Genomic DNA, 19,078 nt, shown 5'->3' on the forward strand with positions numbered 1-19,078 from the left:
AAAAATCTTCCCAGTCCCCTACATTCCCCTATTACAGACCACAAAACTTGCTTTGGGTTTTGCAGTACCTGGAGCTTCCCTTTGTTCTAATGCACTACTGTTAAAATAAAAATCAGTATTAGGTGGAGAACTAAACTAGAAGTAGATTGCAAGACACAGGAAGCAAGTCTGCCCAAAAATTGAATTGAGAGGAGTGGCAGGCAGAGCCGACACTCCCCAAAGTCACTCCCAGAAATGTAGCCACACCTCCATCTCAGAGGTCTCTCCACACAGCTCTGCAAAGATGCCAGTATATCCCACACTACAGTTTTCAACCCTCTTCCAAAGGACAACTTTTTAAAGATGCTTATATTCTGCATTAAGGGCCAGTCATGAAAAAGCTGAATGATGCAACTGGCTGAAAGAACAACATGTTGCTGGTGCTGTAAATCCCTCTCTCATCGGAACTCCCTACAAACTTAGTCATAGTGAAGCAGGGATAAATCGTCATCTGGAAAACGCCTAGCTTAATAGAAAGAAGCTGGTTAACTACCCCAATCTTGGATCTATAAATGGTGTGAAGCTGGATAATGAGGGTGAGGGTGGGGAGTGGAGCAGCCCCGCACCCGGGAGAGAAAATCAGAGCTACACAAAGATTTGCACTAGTCCAACTTTCTTCATCTTTCTGCTCTAAAACTTACCCCAGTTATAGGGGAATCTTAGGAACATAGGAAGCTGCCATATACTGAGTCAGACCATTGGTCTATCTAGCTAAGTATTGTCTTCACAGACTGGCAGCAGCTTTTCCAAGGTTACAGGCAGGAGACTCTCTCAGCCCTATCTTGGAGAAGCCAGGGAGGGAACCTGGAACCTTCTGCTCTTCCCAGAGCGGCTCCATCCCCTGAGGGGAATATCTTCCAGTGCTCACACTTCTAGTCTCCCTTTCATAAGAACATAAGAACAGCCCTGCTGGATCAGGCCCAAGGCCCATCCAGTCCAGCCTCCTCACACAATGGCCCACCAGATGCCACTGGAAGCCTACAGCAGGAGTTTAGGGCATGCCCTCTCTCCTGCTGTTACTCCCCTGCAACTGGTACTCAGAGGCATTCTGCTTTTGAGGCTGGAGGTGGCCCATAGCCCTCCGACTAGTAGCCATTGATAGACCTTTCCTCCATTAAGTTATCCAAACCCCACTTAAAGCTATCCAGGTTGTTGGCTGTCACCACATCTTGTGGCAGAGAATTCCACAAGTTGATTATGCATTGTGTGAAAAAGTACTTCCGTTTGTTGATCCTAGATTTCCCAGCAATCGATTTCATGGGATAACCCCTGGTTCTAGTGTAATATGAGAGGGAGAAGAATTTCTCTCTATCCACTTTCTCCACTCCTTTCATATGCAGCTAGGGCAGACCCTGCTTAGCTAAGGGGACAAGTCATGCTTGCTACCACAAGACCAGCTCTCCCCTTGGCATTGTGGTGTATGCAGGGCTAGCCCTAGGGTTTTCAGCGCCCTAGGCAGAGTATGACTTTGAGGGGGGGAACCCACCCCAGATTCAATATAGAGAAAAATTCTGAGCCACACAGCAAGGCGAGATTTAAGCAGGAAACCTCTCAGCTTGTGGTTAAAAAAAGTAGCCCACGATGCAATTTTTAAAACTTACAGCTTTGTTTCTGAACTTTTAAAATGACTATTATTATTAATTTTTTGCAGTTAATCAATGTCAGCTATACAAAACAAATGAAGGAAAGAAAAAGAAAGAGTAAGGAATTACAATTATGCTCTGTTTCTGTAACTCATAGAGAAACTAAGAGATGTATGCTTACTTGAAAGTAAAGTAAGCACTTAGTTGTGAATGAACATGCATAGGATTGGTCTGCGTTGGTAACCAAAGCTAAATACTCCTCAAACCCTTTTTATTTTTGTGGTAGTGAATGAAATTTGATACTGAACTTTGATAACTGAATTCAAAATTATTATTTTTTGTTAATCTCTTCCTGTCATAGAAGTTCAGCATGGGCTACCACATTTATGAGCAATGATATGATTCAGTGTTGGGGATGAGAAGAGGGAAACATGATATAAAGAATAGGCATGTGCCCGAAACGTTTCGGAAGCCATTGTAAAGGCCTCCGAAACATTTCGGCGCTGGGGCGGTATTCGGCGTTTCTGCATGGCGGGGGTAGTACTTTAAGGGTGGGGGAGAGTGTACTCACACACCCCAGCCGCATTTCCCCCACCGGCGCTCTGTAAACTTTAAGCCCCTCGGGGCGGCAGCGTTCCTCCCTGCCGCCCCGTTCCCACCGTCGGCCGGAAGTGGACGGAAGTTGCGAGTGTGCGTGCGCCCGTCGTGCGTGCACGTTTGCCGTGCTTGCACATGCGCTCGCAACTTCCGGCCACTTCTGGCCGACAGGGGGAACAGGGCGGCAGGGAGGAACGCTGCCGCCCCGAGGGGCTTAAAGTTTACAGAGCGCTGGAGGGGGGAATGCGGCGGGGGGGGGGTGAGTACAGTCTCCCCTGCCCTTAAAGTACTACCCCTGCTGTGCCGAAGATTTTTCATGCACATCCCTAATAAAGAAGAAGGACGTTTGACATCTTTGCATCATGAAGTAAGAGGCAATGATGAAGGGAAAATTCTCAGCAAGACAGGAATGCATCAAACAGGCATAGCGAGGTTCCCGGTGGCCAGGGGACAATGTTAGGCAGGGGGCCCGCAGTGCCGAAACCACACCCCCTTCATCTATGAGGCCCCCTATTAATTACCTCTGAGGCAGTATTTGAAGGTATTAATGTTTTATGTATTATATCTACTTTATTGTTGTTGCTGTTTCCCTTTTTTCCCTTGTATTTATGCTGGCCTTGGGCCAAAATAAACAAATGCATACATACATACATAACCTCTGAGGGTGGGGCGGCCTCACCGCTGCTGGGCCATTGCCCCCACCGCTACTTTCCATCTTTGCCACCAAGAGAGCAGTGGCAGGCTTCCCCCTGGCTTCTCCCCACTCCATTACCGGCCAGCGCGTGGGCTTCCCTTCTTCTGAACAATGCTTCTGTGCTGTTTGAGTATGCAGACCGTTGCATGCCGTGACGTCACAGCACGTGACGGTCTCCATACTCAAATAGTGCAGGCGCGCTGTTGGGAGGAAGGGAAGCCCACGCGCCAGCCAGTAGTAGTGTGGGGGGGTGGCAAAGATGGGAAGTAGTGGCGAGCGCGGTGGGGCGATGGTAGTGCAGGTGACTTGTGGACAAGGGGGGACTGCCCTGGGGGCCCTTGTGGGCCTCTCAAACCATGTGGGCCCAGGTGCAAGTGTCCTCCCTTGTCTAATGGAAGCTACACCTCTCGCAAACATTGCATTTCCCTAGTCTAGTCCAGCACATGAACCACTGCACCACTCTGGCTCAGAGTTCGTTGTTGTTGTTGTGTGTTATCAGTAGTATTCATTTTTGAAATAATCAGGCAGGCAGAGCTGCCCTGGTGACTTCAGAATGTATTTACTCTCCACAGGAGATAGAGGCGTATCTAGGGAAAATAGCGCCTAGGGCAAGCACTGAAATTGCGCTCCCTGTCCAAACATCTGACACCCATCTTTCAGATAACTTTACCATAATATCAACTGAAAAATACAAGTCAAGCTCGTTAATCTTTTAATATTGCAAAAACTATTTAGCAGTGGACGTAGCCAGACCAAGAAAATGCTGGAAAACTACAAATTTCAGTATGCTGGGGCTCATGAAATACCTAAATATTATGTGGAGGTATACTTGGAAAAACTAAACAGAAGTGCCTGTCTAATTCTCTGCTATACATTGTAGCATCACGAGTACATAAGTTTTAAAAATAAATCGAGAATTTGACTTTTACCAGGTACTCTGAAAATAATTAAACGATATGTAGAGTAAACTGTGTCACTGCTTGGAATATATTCTAGTATTTCAGAAAGACAATTAAAATGAGAGAAAGAGCAAGGAACTCCCAGTGGGCCTTAATACTAAGGATTTCACACTGATTCAAAGACAAACTCACCATTAATAGTCATATTATTAAGACATCACATTTAACTCACTTATCACAAGAAGCAAAGTAAGAGCAAATGAATACAATCTTAGCTCATAAACTTCAGCACAGTATTTACAAGCCCTGATTCTCTGTACATAGTGCCAATCTGAATATGTGTACAGTGGCCTATATTATATTAATTTAAAAAAAAAATTACCTGTAGCCCCTTCGGGGGTCTGCTGTGGGGGGGTCTGCAAAGTTTCCCCCTCCTCCCACTGGCCTCTAGGGCCTCACAGGCACCATTTGAGTATGTGCGGTGGTCATTTTTTAAAATAATTGTTTTTTTAAAAATGGCCGCTGAAAACAAAAAGGCCACCATGCTTGCTCAAATGGCCTCTGCAAGGCCTGGCATGGTCTAGGGCCTCACAGAGGCCATTTGAGCATGTCCAGTGGCCATTTTAATTTTTTATTTTATTTTATTTTAAGAAATGGCGCCCCCTTCAAGTGGCGCCCAGGGCATGTGTCCTGCCTGCCCCATCCTAGATACACCCCTGACAGGAGACTACTAGTGGCTTGTACAATTCTTTTCCTCTCTCTCTCTCTCTCTCTCTCTCTCTCTCTCTCACTCTCTCTCTCTCTCCACTTGTGCTTTCATCCTGCTGTGTTAGATACAAATCTACACACTACTGTAGTCCTGTTAAGCACTAAAAAGCAACTGGTGTTGTCCATATTTATCTGTACCTCTGCTGATGAGCAATTGAGATGTGTGTGTGTGTGTATTTTGATTCCAGTCATTAGCTACAAATCTACACTATGCCCATCTTATTGCTAAGGCACCCGCCTAGTCCTGGCTCTACCTCTGCAGCTGCCCACACCTGACTCCATCTCTCACTACCTGTAGCTCCACCTATCACCTGCCCTGCCTAGAGCTCCCCCCACCCCAGTCCCAGGAACCACCAGCTGCCATTGCCTCCTAACATAGGCACCCTTGCAGCTGCTCCTCCTCTGTTTGTTCCTACAGGTCTGGCTAAGTATGGGCAGAGGGGAGGGGATGGATTTTCTGCAGCAGTTGCTGCTGCCAGGTTCACATAGTAACTTGCCCCATCTATGCCACTGTCGCTCTGCAGCTGGGGAAGTTGCTGTACAGTCCTGCCTAGGATTGCATTACCAAATAGATGAAAGGCACAACGTGACTGAATGAACTAGAATCAGAATGCTCAAAAACTCAACCCCAATTTTAAATGGTACACGTATCTGGACAGAAATAACACACCAAATCTATGAAGCAAAATACATACACATGTCATGTTTCCTGGGGGACAGTTTAAAAAGGAGCAGCATGAGTATATCCATTTATCTTGTAACAGCTTTGAGAGCTGTAATCATGTAATTTGCAGGATCAGTAGGAAAGGAGGAAGGCACAGCAATTAATCATACAGAGCACAGCTGCCTTATATTAGGGCTCCACATGGATGATAATTGGGTAGTAGTTTAAAAGGAAGGGAGTGTTTAGAGTAAGGAAGCATGTCTCCACAGGTGTTGTACATAAGAAACTGTGGGAAGACAAGGCATTGAGATAAAAAAGCTAAGAAAGCTATATTTACATTTACAATGGTCAGTGATTCTAAGTGGATCTTTTTGTGGGAGGAACTAGATTTGGAAGATAAGTGAATGTTGATGTGTAGTATGATGCATAATATGATATGAATTGTTATTCCTCTGTTCAGGTTGAAATCTGATGAAATAACAGTGGTTTTTATGAAACAGAATCCTTATATAAAATTGGCAGCACAAAGAAATATCTGGAAAATCTATTATTTTTAAAATACATGGTTGGATGCAAAAAGATCTTAAGATCCTAGAAACACTGAATACAAATGAGTAATGAAGTTTAGAAGATTGAGAAACCATTGGCTTTCACTTATATAGTAATGGGAGTTGGATTGCATATATCATCTCCATTCCAATTGGTACTGTGAATGGGAATGCATTGCTTTACTATGATGAGAAAAGTTTTTTTCACCTTACCCAATTAGTATTGAACCTGCTTGTGGAGTATCTGGATGATAAAGATGATAACTGTTCTGATCACACCTAAGTGTTATAGAGGACTGCATATGTTGTGTAAGATCCTTTGCAACATTTGTATGTATTTTGCTTCATAGAGTTGGTGTGTTATTTCTGTTCAGATACGTGTACCATATAAAACTGGGGTTGAGTTTTGAGCATTCCGATTCTAGTTCATTCAGTCATGTTGTGCTTTTCATCTATTTGGAGTATATACTACGTGGCTCCTGTTAAGTTAATGAGGCTTTTAGGATTGCATTACTGCAGAGGTGGCTTTCAGAGGATGTCAGCTAGCAAGGCAGGCCACAGTCCCTAAAACAGAAAACAACAGCTGGCTGATGTGAGGTTGAGACATGCAGGCAGAGATGTATTGAATATAACCGCAGTCTCCACGGGGGTTAGTTGCTGCTTCTGGGGCAAAGAGATGGGGCACAACTCACAGATGACCAATGAGACAATGACAAGGGTGCATGTGTCCAAGCGACAAGGGGGGTGGGGTGGAGAATGCTCTAGCCGTGTACCAGTGTCAGAATAGGCTTTGAGGGTCACTTCATGTGACTCATATTGGGAGAAGTGCTGCCGCCCACTGCTGTGAATAGCTTCCTTGGAGGAGGCTGTTATTGGCAGCAGGAGGCAGCAGCAAGGGCGGCAGTGCCATCTCAAAAATTTCACACCCTAGATGGCTGCCTAGGTCAATTTAGTGTATGGGCTGACACGAGTGTACTGGGGAATGAAGTCTCCCATTTAACCCACTGGGGATGTGGAATGATTTCTTCATTGGGGATTGCGGGATTGCATTGGGGATGAGGAATGATCTCCACTGGGAATGCAGAAAGTGTGAATGATTCCTGGAGGTACTATTCTTCTCCAGGAATCATTGCTAATGGTTCTGGCGAAACAAATTGGCCATACTTTAATAGGAAATTTCCAACCTAAGAGCTCCCTGAACAGGGGATTTAGAATAAACATTTTATGGGGGGAAACCCTCTTAGCCCGCAGCCCAGTATCTTTGCACATCTGATCAGGCTGTTTGGCATAACAGCCATTCCTTTCTAGCCCCTGAAGGATTATGCATCTTTGGAATCCCATTTCCTGGAAGTGCTAAATATTTTAATTTACAGTAAAGATTGGAAACTCTAACTCTCAACCCCTTTGTCCAAAGTGTGAAGGGGAGAAAGAAACTGATATGCATCCTGTTACTCAAGCAAGTGAAATAGGTTGTATCATCCTTAACAACAGAGGCGTAACTAGGGAAAACGGCACCTAGGGCAAGCACTGAAATTGCGCCCGCCCCGCCCCCAACATACATCTGACTGAAACACATGTTTAAAAACCTTTATTTTAAAAATTAAAAAATTTCAAAAATTACCAAAAATTTCAAAATGCAATAAATAACCAAAAATACAATAAACAACCAAAAATCATCTGTGTAAGCCTGACACAGAGCAAGCTATTACTTTCAAGAAACCCAAGTAACTGTATTAGATGACACCCACTCACTTACCACTTGATTAAAAATAAAATGTAAAGGTCAGTTATCACAATTGTATTCTTAAGTGGGAAATTTAATTGGGGTGGGGTGGGGGTTCAAGGTAAAAGAAGAAATTCATTTTTTCCCCTTCTCCAGTCCCCAGCTCCCTTTTGCCTTTAGTTTCAAAACTTGCACTACACCAAGCAGTTAAATTATTCACAATGAGCCATTTCTGTATTGATCACCAAGTATATTTAGCCCTAGCTCCTGGAATTTCTCCATTACTTACTGGAAAACAGGCAGCTTCATTTCTTGTCTCCTAAACCACCTCCCTTCACCTCATCCCCCTCCTTAAAAAAAAAAAAAATATTAAATACTTTTCTCTGTATTCCTCTCTCTGGCATACTGCATATCGCATTTCCAAGACACTCAGTATATAACGCTAAGATTTAAACAGGCAAAGCTGCCAGCAAACTGATGTTTATATGGATTTATTTTTTTAAGTGAGATCCAAATGTTTGAGAACGAAGAGAAGCAATTCCCAAATGCCTTTTCAAAATTACCTTCTCTTCCCCTTGTGCAGGTAACACACACACACAATTACGCGTTACTCTGTGGCAGACCCTCCTCCCCGCCTCCCTCCCCTTTTGCAAAGCACACACATACGATACACACAAGATAGAGATCGCTAGGAAACATTTGCATAGATAAGCAGAACTGTTCTTGTCTCTCCACCACCACCCCCCGCCGCCGCCAAGCAAAAGAAATACCCCAAGAAAGATTTACCTCAGCAGTGCATGCAGTAAATCAATTCCATCACCCTTGTTTGTTTGTTTTTGTTAATGAGCCTTTTCCTTTCTCTCTTTCTCTGCTGTGCCTAATGACTGTGTGTTTGTGCACTGCAGTTGGTTATGGAAACTAAGGCAGTGAATCTGTAGCTAAGGGTAATCCTGTTTTTTACGTCCTCCATCTTCAGAGAGCAGGGTTAGCAGGGTCATCTGTCCACATATCAAAATCACATAAAATCATAAAAATCTCCTCCTCACCTCCTATTCGGGCCTCCCGGTTCACTTTCACGTGTAAAAAGGTCTGTGGGAGAAAAAAGCAAAGGGATAAATTAATAATAATCAAAAATTGTTAGGCATTGACTGACAGATTTACTAACTCATTCGCTGCCTGTGTCTGATGTCAGACGCACGCACAGGGCATGCTGGAGCTTCCGGGGGCCGTGTGGCTCCCAATCCTCCCAACCCCACCGGCGCTGTAACAGAGCTGGCAATCGTGTGGGCGGCCGATCCGGCCGTCCTGCTCGTCTGTGGGGAGAACAGGCTTAGCCCACTCTCCCAGCAAACGCTATGGAGGCGGGTCTCCTTGATTGTGAGACCCGCCTCATAGTGTTCCTGCCAGCATTTGAACTGGTTTTTCCCCTCAACAGAAAGGTAAAGCAGAGGAATTTTCAGTTCTTTGGTTGAATTTTAACAATTTATTGTAATAAAAAGGAATTAAAAAATAGTTCTGCTTGGTTGACCACAATAAACTTACTGCCTTTGCAACTGTAAGCATGCGTGCCACGGGGGCGAATAACATCTGAAGAGGGCTAGTGTCTCACTTGGAATGAGGAAAAGCTAGCTGTGGACAGCGCTGATTGCTTTGATCTTTTGAGATGTCACCCACACAAACAGACACGTTCCAGCAGTTTGCAATTGTTTCGAAAGAGTGTTTTACCTAAAGGATTTAATTCATTCATACATACATATATATATATATGAATGATGAATGTTTCAATGGATTAATGTCCGTGTGCATAAGGAGAAGAGCAAAACTGATGGCTGATTGTCTTGCTGCTATGCAAATTGCAAGCCTAGGATTACACTGCAGATACATATCTCACTGTGGCCACTGTATACATCCTACATCTACTGTCGTCATTTTAAAAAGCCAGGTGTTCTTTTAAATACATTTGTTCTAGCTTGCACAGAGACCTGCATGGAGAGACCAGGGCAGTGGCAGAGACCAGGGCAAAAGGTGAGGTGAAGTCGTTGCCTCAGGCAGCAGATTATTTGGGCACCAGCAGGATGGCAAGAGACCCTCCACAACTGCCATTGGTGTAGCTCTTCAGGACCAATCTGACCCTTGTGAGCATTATTATTATTATTATTATTATTATTATTAATTTCTTGTTTACACAGTCAGACAGGTATTATTGACTGGTTTGTTTTATCCAGACATCAAGTCCTTCCCAAGGACCTGGGATGGCTGAATTTTATCATCAATACTGTTGGTTATTATAGATATCGTCACAAGATATAGGCTGTTCCCAGTAAAGCTGCTTTTTGTAATTGGCTGATGGTGATTTCTGTGGCCCCTATGGTGTTGAGGTGCTCTTCAAGGTCTTTTGGAACTGCACCCAGGGCGCCAGTTACCACTGGGATTATTTGGGTCTTTTTCTGCCACAGCCTTTCAATTTCAATTTGTAGATCTTTGTATTTTGTGATTTTTTCTATTTCTTTTTCTTCTGTTCTGCTATCCCCTGGTATTGCTATGTCGATTATTTTAACTTGTTTTTCTTTCTTCTCGACTACAGTGATATCTGGTGTATTGTGTGGCAGATATTTGTTTGTTTGTAGTCGGAAGCCCCATAATGTTTTTACATCTTCATTTTCTTCAACTTTTTCAATTTTATGGTCCCACCAATTCTTGGCTACAGGTAGCTTGTATTTTTTGCAGATGTTCCAGTGTATCATCCCTGCTACCTTGTCATGCCTTTGTTTGTAGTCAGTCTGTGCAATCTTTTGACAACAGCTGATTAGGTGGTCCACGGTTTCATTTGCTTCTTTACAAAGGTGGCACTTGCTGTTTGTTGTGGATTTTTCAACTTTTGCTCTTATTGTATTTGTTCTTAGTGCCTGTTCTTGTGCAGCCAATATTAAACCCTCTGTTTCTTTCTTCAAGCAACCATTCTTAAGCCATTGCCAGGTCTTGGTGATGTCTGATTTTCCACTTATAATGTACAAATATTGACCATGCAGGGGCTTATTTCTCCATTTTTCTGCTCGGTTCTTGACTTGTTCGTTCTTGTAGGCCTGCTTTGTTTCATTGGTGTTGAATAGTTTTGCGTTATTGACCATTTGAAGTGCATCTTCTTCATTGTCCTTGATATATTCTTCAAGGCCTCTTTTCTCCTCCTCTACTGTTTGATGGACTTGCAGCATTCCTCTTCCACCTGAGCTGCGAGGGAGGTATAGCCTATCGACATCACTGCGGGGGTGCAGAGCATGATTGATGGTCATGATTTTCCTGGTCTTACGATCTAGCGTCTCTAGCTCTGCCTGGGTCCAGTCTATTATTCCTGCACTGTATCTGATAACAGGTATAGCCCTGGTGTTTATGGCTTGTATGGTGTTCCTGCCATTGAGTTTGGACTTGAGGATTTTTTGAACTCTCTTGATGTATTCATTTCCAATTTTTCTTTTAACTTCAGTGTGTGCGATGTTATCAGCCTGGAGAATGCCCAAGTATTTGTAAGGTTCTTTCTCTTCCAGGTTCTTGATCTTGTTTCCATTGGGCAGTTCTATTCCTTCTGTTTTCCTTATTTTTCCTCTGTTCATTATTAATGCAGCACACTTGTCTAGTCCAAACTCCATTGCTATATCGCTACTGAATATACGGACAGTGTTTAGCAGTGATTCGATTTCTGACTGGGACTTTCCATACAACTTCAGATCTTCCATGTACAGCAGATAGTTGATTTTACTTGATGTTTTAGATGTTTGGTATCCGAGGCCTGTTTTGTTTAGTATTTGTGAAAGTGGGATCATGGCGATTACAAACAAAGGGGATAGTGAGTCCCCTTGGAAAATGCCTCTTCTAATGCTAACCTGTCCAAGTGTCTCGCCACTGATTGTTAACTGTGTACTCCACATGCTCATTGCTTTTTTAAATAAATATCTGAATGTTTTTGCTGACACCAGTTGTTTCTAAACATTTTAGTATCCATGTGTGAGCCAATGAATCAAAGGCTTTCTTGTAGTCAATCCATGCAACACTTAGATTGGTTTTTCTTCTCTTGCAGTTTTCTAAAATCATTTTGTCAATCAGCAGCTGGTCTTTTGTGCCTCTGGTGTTCGGGCAATTTCCTTTCGGTTCAACTGGAAGCTGTTTGTTAGCTAATAAGTGTTGCATCACTTCATCTCCTATTATTCCAGTTAATAATTTGAACATGGTTGGCAGGCAGGTGATCAGTTTATAATTACTTGGAACTGCACCTTTTGCTGGGTCTTTCATGATGAGATGAGTTTTCCCAGTTGTTAGCCATTGTTCAATATCACCTCCTTGCAAAATGTAATTGAACTGTTTTGATAGTTGTTTATAAAGGCTTGTTAGGTGTTTAAGCCAAAAGCCATGCAGTTCATCGTCGGCTGGCGCAGTCCAATTTTTAATTTTCTTTGCTCTTTCACTTATTAATTCTGGTGTTATTATTAGATCTTGCATTTGTTGGTTACATTTTTTGACCTCTTTCATCCAGCCTGCTTTTTTATTATAATCTATTGGATTGTCCCATAATTTCCCCCAGAATTGCACTGTTTCTTCTTTATTTGGTGTTTCTAGGTTTCTTGCAGTTTCTCCTTCTATGCTTTTGTAGAAACGTCTCTGATTCGACTGGAATTGGAGATTCTGCCTGTGTTGTGTAGTTCTGGCTTCATATCTGCTAATCTTCTTTGACACTGCTGTTATTTGCTGCTTTATTATTTCCAGGACTTCTCTAATTTTCCTTGAATCTAGGTGGTATTTTTGGATCAGATACTGTTTGGTGTTTTCATTCTTCAGCTTCTTGTCTTTCATATCTTTCAATTTACTACCGTGTGTCCCCCAAAATAAGACAGTGTCTTATATTAATTTTAGGCCCAAAAAATGCACTAGCGCTTATTTTCGGGTAGGTCTTATTTTGCACACACCTCCCCCGCCACGGCAGGCAAGCACAGAACAACTTACTCCGAGGTAGTGCCCCAAGTTTCAACCCCGTCTCCTGCCGTTCTCGATCCCTGCGACCAGCACGGCCCCGAAACCCTGCCTCCCGCCTAGGTCTTATTTTCGGGGGAGGGCTTATATTAGCGGCACATCAGAAATTACTGCTAGGTCTTACTTTCAGGGTAGGTCTTACTTTCAGGGAAACACGGTAGCATCTGATGTAAGCCTGGAGATTTTATTTTCTAATCTAATCTTCCATTTAGGTGATGTACTGCTTTCTTTTTTGACAGGTCCACTGATCTTATAACCGAGCTCTTGTGTTGTAATTGTTGCTGCACTGTACATTAGTTGGTTTGTTTCTTGCAAATTCTTGGTTGTTGTTTCTGCAAGTGCAGCATTGACATCTTTTAATGCCTGAGCAAGTTGTCTTTTGGCAACTGTTTTTAGAGCTGGAAGTCGAAACCTGGTGGTTGTTTGGTTCATGAGCTCAGTTATTTTTTGCTTTAGTTCTTGTTGCTTTTCTGTTAAACGGCATTTGGGTTTTTGAGGTGAAGGCAAAGGGGAGGTTGCCTGGTCTTGATTTTGAAACAGTTCAGTAACAGTGGCATCCTCGATTTCCGACACCTCCTTCACCTGCGCCTTAGCAACTTCTTCAGTTGGTGGTAATTCTTCTTCCATATCTTGAGCCTGTGTTGCTCTTTGCAGTTTTTCCAGCTCAACTCCTGTGAATACTTTATTTCTTATTATGAATCTTCTCTGGTCTGCTAGCCTTTGTTCTGTGATTTCTGTATCTGGATGCTTCTCTTTCCAAATTTGGTACATTCTTTTTAAATAACCTCTTCTAGTTGGACTAGACTTGTAATAGCAGATCATTATTTCCTTGTTGGCATTTTTCGTATATATTTTTTCAGTTAAGCGACGTTTCTTCCAGTAACTTTGCTGTCTTCAGCCCTGGTTGCTCATCTGAAGATCCTGAGTCCTGTTGCTCACTTGCCACCAGATGTCCAGGGACTATAGCACCTGGCACGGTCCTTGTTGACCCGGGCGACGACCGATCCGGTATAGATTTATTAAAGTTACGTCTCACCATATTGTTGATGGGAGAGGCACTCTTTGTCTGGCTCCTCTGATGAGACACGTTCAATATGGTTGGACCTCTGGAATAGCTCTCACCTTCCTCAGAGCATGCAAGCCCCACAACCACGCCAAGTTAGTGCCTCACTGTGGGGTTGTTGTTGTTGTTGTTGTTGTTAACAATAATAATAATAATTCGATTTCTATAGTGCCCTTCCAAAAATGGTTCAGAGTGGTTTACACAGAGAAATAATAAATAAATGAGATGGCTCCCTGTCCCCAAAGGGCTCACAATCTAAAAAGAAACCTAAGATAGACGCCAACAACAGTCACTGGAGGGGTGCTGTGCTGGGGGTGGATAGGGCCTGTTACTCTCCCCCTGTTAAATAAAGAGAAACACCATTTTAAAAAGGTGACCCTTGCGAGCTTTAAGGAGTGCCTTTACCCTCACACCTTACAAAAACTTGCAAGAGGCATGAGGAGAGAAGAGGAGGTGGCTGGCAACCTTCCCTGTTCCCTCCCTACACTTCATAAGGGTCTGTTTTGAAAGGGGGTTTGGCCTCCACCAGGGTCATATGGCAAGGTAGCATTTGGCACCTTGCCTCAAGTGCTGCAACACCTTGGGCTGCCCCTGATAGTGTCCACATAGTAACTGACAGTGTCCCCCACAGTTTCTTTCATGTGCCTGTACACCTACCATTTCCACTGTCTACTTTGTGGGATGACTCTGGCTGGTAATGCAACAATTTTTTTTTTAGTCTTTGAACTGAAATTGGCCACTTTTGGACACAGCATGACAAGTAAAGTAAAGTTGTGCTGTCGAGTCAGTGTCGACTCCTGGCGCCCACAGAGCCCTGTAGTTGTCTTTGTTAGAATACAGGAGGGGTTTACCATTGCCATCTCCCCTGCAATATGAGATGAAGCCTTTCAGCATCTTCCTATAGCACTGCTGCCCAATATAGGTGTTTCCCATAGTATGAGAAACGTAACCAACGGGGATCCGAACCAGCAACCTCTTGCTCACTAGGCAAGTTACTTCCCCACTGCACCATTAGGTGGCTATAGGGGTTGACAAGCCCGAGGTTAATTCATTAACCTGCAAATCGTCCCACAGACAATTGCCCAACCGTGACCCAGCAACCTCCGGTCTCTGGGCAGAGGAGCCTCCCTCTTCCTGCTCCACCAAGGCTGAATCTCAACAAGCCACGGGCTGCTCGCATCGCCAGGCTGCAAGCAAGGCATCGGCACATGTGTAGGGCTGAAGGTGAGGGGAGCTGCTGTTTTCAGCTAAATGCTATGGGGTGACCAGACAGCCAGAGGAAGTGCTTTGTCTCCTGCTATGGCACAAGCCACTCTAACCGTGCATGGGGGACTGAGAGGCTTGACTGACAAGGCCAGGGCAGGACTTTTGGCCCCGTTTATGTTCTACATTAGAACAGCTTTTAGGTAACGTTCAAAGAGGGCTATTGCTTTAGCTTAAAAAGTAATTTTTCATTTAAATTTGTAGTGATGCTGAAGTTTGTGATTACTTGTAGTGGAATGCTCAAAACCAGTTTCCCCAGTTAGGTCTGAGTCCAAACCAGACTTGAACAGAACCAGGCATGTTTGGTTTTGCACACACCCCAGACACCCTCTAGCTCAGCTCAAATTAGAGCCAGTTTGGGGGGTTGAACTTTAAAAAACAAATTCAAATTTAAGACTCTCCACCGGTGGTGGGGGCACTGCTGGCCTCTCCCCCCCCATCTCAAAATGGCCCAGTTCAGGTGACTTTTGGCCCATTCTGGGCCTCTGAGTAGTAGCGGCAGCCATTTTGGCAGCCACTGTTTTGTACAGGTGGACCTTGTTATCCATGGGGGTTCCATTCTTGGCTACAACTGTGTAGAAAAGAATCGGGTCTCCAGCTGTCCAGCAATGCTCCCACCCCCCAAATCCCCAATTCCAGTGATTTACCACAGAACATTATGGGAATTTTATTTTTATTTTTTACAAATGTGCCACAAATAGCTCCTTTCCACAAAATGAAACCTAGGAACCACAGATACATGGATTTTAACTATTTATGTACCCATGTATACCAAGGTTGGGTCTCCATTGCCTGACTACAGATATGCGAAACCGTGTGTGTCAGGACCACATGTGACAAGGTCCACCTGTATCCCAATACACTGTGAATTCACTGTCTCCTATTTTGTTTTCTCTTGTAATTTTGATTCATATGGTCTCATCTTTTACTGTAATTCTGGTGTAGAACACCTAGTGCAAAAACAAAAAACAGCTAACCTGACACACAAGAGTAAAGCGATGGGGAGATATCAAGGCAGCACTGCTGTGGTTACAGAAACAGCAGCGTCACTGGGGAGCATGATGTCTGCACTACAGATATTATCATAGTTTCTCTCACTGTGGCAAATGGGAGAAACCATAGTGACGCAGGTAGCACAACAGGCATCTTCGCCACCAGTACCACCACTTCTGTGACCACAGCAGTGCCACCACGATACCCTCCGATTGCTGTCACCCTTGCACATCATGCCAGCCAGCCTCTTTAATTTGTTTCAGTAAAACCCATGTCTCTGGGTGTTTGGCTGTACATTCTCTTATCCGTTTAGCCCATCAAGACAAATAAAAGGACACGATTTCCACATATTTGGCGGCCATTCCTAATGCTGAGCAAAATAATAATAATAACACTTGTCCTCTTGCCAGACAGCAGCTAGCAACGAATCATGCGAGGATAACATCTGCATCCAGCACCACTCCATCCATGAACCGTGGGAAGCCATAGTTCCCAGGGGGTAATGCAGTAATGCGTATGCATATGCCACATCAGTGTATAGTATGAGCTAAGAGAGAATTTGCAGAAAACAAATGAACCTTTTCTTCATACTTACTGACAAAGTTCTCATGTCCAGGCAGAAAAAATTAAGATTCTTTTTATCCCAGAGCTAACATTAATGTTTCCTAAGCAACAAATTCCACCCCCAAAGTCCACTACTACACTGAGACAAGACATTCACCTGCTGCCTCTCTTCCACTTTGTGTTCATCCTTGGAAGCCTGGGACAGTGAGATACTGGGAGACTCGGGGACAACTGCAGAACACTAAAAAGGAAGCAAAGGAAAAGATGGTAGGCGTTAGAAGTAAAGTGCCTGTATAGTGGTTCCCGTCTCAAACTGTGTGACATGTGAGGGGCTGAAGAGTACATTGAAAAATTAACAAGAAAAAGCATGGAACAACTGCAAGTGCTTCACATATGATACCATGGGAGGGTGGGGCAGAAGTTGTAGAAGCACCATACCAATGAATGTAGGATGAAGTATAAAAGACTGGAATTCCCTGGCTGAAATCTCACCTCTGCTATGCACTTACTAAGAGTCCCTTGTAGGATTGTTGTTCTTGTCATGATTACAAGAAAATCATGTATATGAAACACTTTGAACACTCTAAAAGCACCATCCATCTGTGCTATTAGGATGATTCAGGTACTATCAGTTTTGGGGAGAAACCAACTGTACTGAGATCAGGGGCAGAATCTATAAGTATGCATTGTCAATAAAACTAACATAAACAGACCTTTTTAATTGTTAGGCTAAGTTTCTTTTCAATTGTTTTTGGAATTAAGAATGCAGCATAAATGCTTTGTTTAGAATTGACTGTTTTATGGATATGGTATATTCTGCAGCCTGGTTCAATCAATAATCTAAGCCACGGTTTAGATGATTGTGAATGAGCCGTGGCAAGTTTCAGGCTTATGTGCAAGTTTTGGGCAGTATAGAAATATGTTGAATATATAAATAAATGTGTTCCCCACTTTCCTTCCCCCTTCCTTCATGCACAAGGGAAGAAGATTGAAAGCTTCCACTCTTCATTTTGAATAAATTGCAGTTTCCCATTGTGTTGAAACTTGGGAAGCTGTGGTGTGTGTGTTCTAATTGTAGTTTGTAAACAAATCATTTGAAGTTCATCTGTTTTAAAATAATTTACACTTACATGTAAGTTGTGCTTACATTCTTCTGCTATTGCATTTCTTAAGTTTGTTAAAGATAGTTGGAATTCTTGAAAGTCCGTTTTTTAAAGTTTTGTTTCTGCAAGATGTGATCTGCATCATGAAGTCTTTTTTAATACCAATTTTGATGTGTTTGTTGAAGTGTATGGGCTTTTATATATTCATTATACAGGGAGTCTCCAACTTACAAATGGGTTGTATTCCAAAAGTTTGTTTGTAAATTGGATGTTCATAACTTGGAACAACCAAGTTCACCTCAAGTGGGGGGGGGAGGTGTTCCAAAGCCCTTCAGGTCCAGGCTCCAAAATTACCTAGGTGTGCCCCTGACTATATTCATTATAGATTCATAACCTTCAATGGGCAACATTGAGAATAAGCACACTTAGGTAATTTTAACCTGTTATTATGGGGACTTGATTACTTGGAAAATATGAGATGGGTGTGTTTCAAGCAAGCAAAAAACACTAGCCAAGCATGGAACTGAATTTTGGGGGATTTTTAAATTTTACAAGCCGACTTGATGGCTTGTAAAGGGGAATTCTTTAAATAGGGCTTGCTGGTGAGGGAGGTGCCAGGTGGCGGGTGGTGGTATGAGGCAACTGTAAAAATTAATGCTAAGGTGCTCTGCATGCAACTGACTTTTGTGTATGTGTGACCATGCAAATGGCCTCTGCGCATGCGCAGTGGCCAAGTGAGTCCAGAGCCACCACACCACACGGACTGCTGGCTGGGGAAAGTGTCAGTGCTTGGTACCTCTACCAGTAAGCACATTAGCATTTACTTTTACAGGTGCTTGTTGCCGTCCCCCCCCACCCACCCCAGTGCCACCCTTATTGGCAAGCCCTTTTAAAAGAATTCCCTTTTCCAAGCAAAGGGGGATCCTCAGCAGATTCTCCTGTACATAGTGGCATGAACCACCAAACCAGTTCAGATGAATGGACCAGGCCAGCTGGTCAGTTTGACCAAACTAGTTCGTGGACCCACAGTTCAGTACAAATTCAGATCTAAGGGCACAAAATGTTCCATGCACATCTTAAGTGTGAAGGATTATATTTCCTGGCTTTATGAAGCTTCAGCCAAAATGTCTCTTGTCTTAAACCGGCAGGTTTTTTAATCATACATACATACATATTTTTATTTACGGTCCATGTCCAAAACACAGCACACAACAGTTAAATAAAAATAAAATTGTTAAACAATACAGTGTCATATTAAACAGGAAAATTAAAACGAATTTGTTCACATCTTATTTTTCAAGCTGCTGCACAAAATCTTGCCCTTCTCCCGGTAATCTCCACATGACGATCCATTAAGAAATAAGCCACATAAAAATCATCTGAATGGCCTGGACTTTTTTTTAAAATAAGGCTCAATCCAGATGGAGCGAATAGCTTTATAAAAAGGACAGTAAAGCAAAACATGAGAAATTGTCTCAACCTCACCTGTGCCACATCGGCATAAACAATTCCTCAGAGGGACTCTCTTGTATCTTCCCTCTAAAACCGCAGAGGGCAA

General features: G+C 43.3%; 1 protein-coding gene across 6 annotated transcripts in view; it reads right to left on the minus strand.

Annotated features, from left to right (window-relative positions):
• Positions 1–19,078, minus strand: part of LOC128346597 (E3 ubiquitin-protein ligase RNF220-like) — a 128,247-nt gene that overhangs the window by 45,897 nt on the left and 63,272 nt on the right. For all 6 annotated transcript variants that reach the window (XM_053300051.1, XM_053300044.1, XM_053300047.1 and 3 more), the window contains 2 exons: positions 16,575–16,658; positions 8,562–8,604 (listed from right to left, as the gene is read on the minus strand). In XM_053300051.1, coding sequence (XP_053156026.1) covers positions 8,562–8,604; positions 16,575–16,658 — 127 coding nt within the window. The remainder of the gene's footprint in view (positions 1–8,561; positions 8,605–16,574; positions 16,659–19,078) is intronic.

This window comes from Hemicordylus capensis, chromosome 2 (genome assembly GCF_027244095.1).
Source record: "Hemicordylus capensis ecotype Gifberg chromosome 2, rHemCap1.1.pri, whole genome shotgun sequence".
Classification (NCBI taxonomy): Eukaryota; Metazoa; Chordata; class Lepidosauria; order Squamata; family Cordylidae; genus Hemicordylus; species Hemicordylus capensis.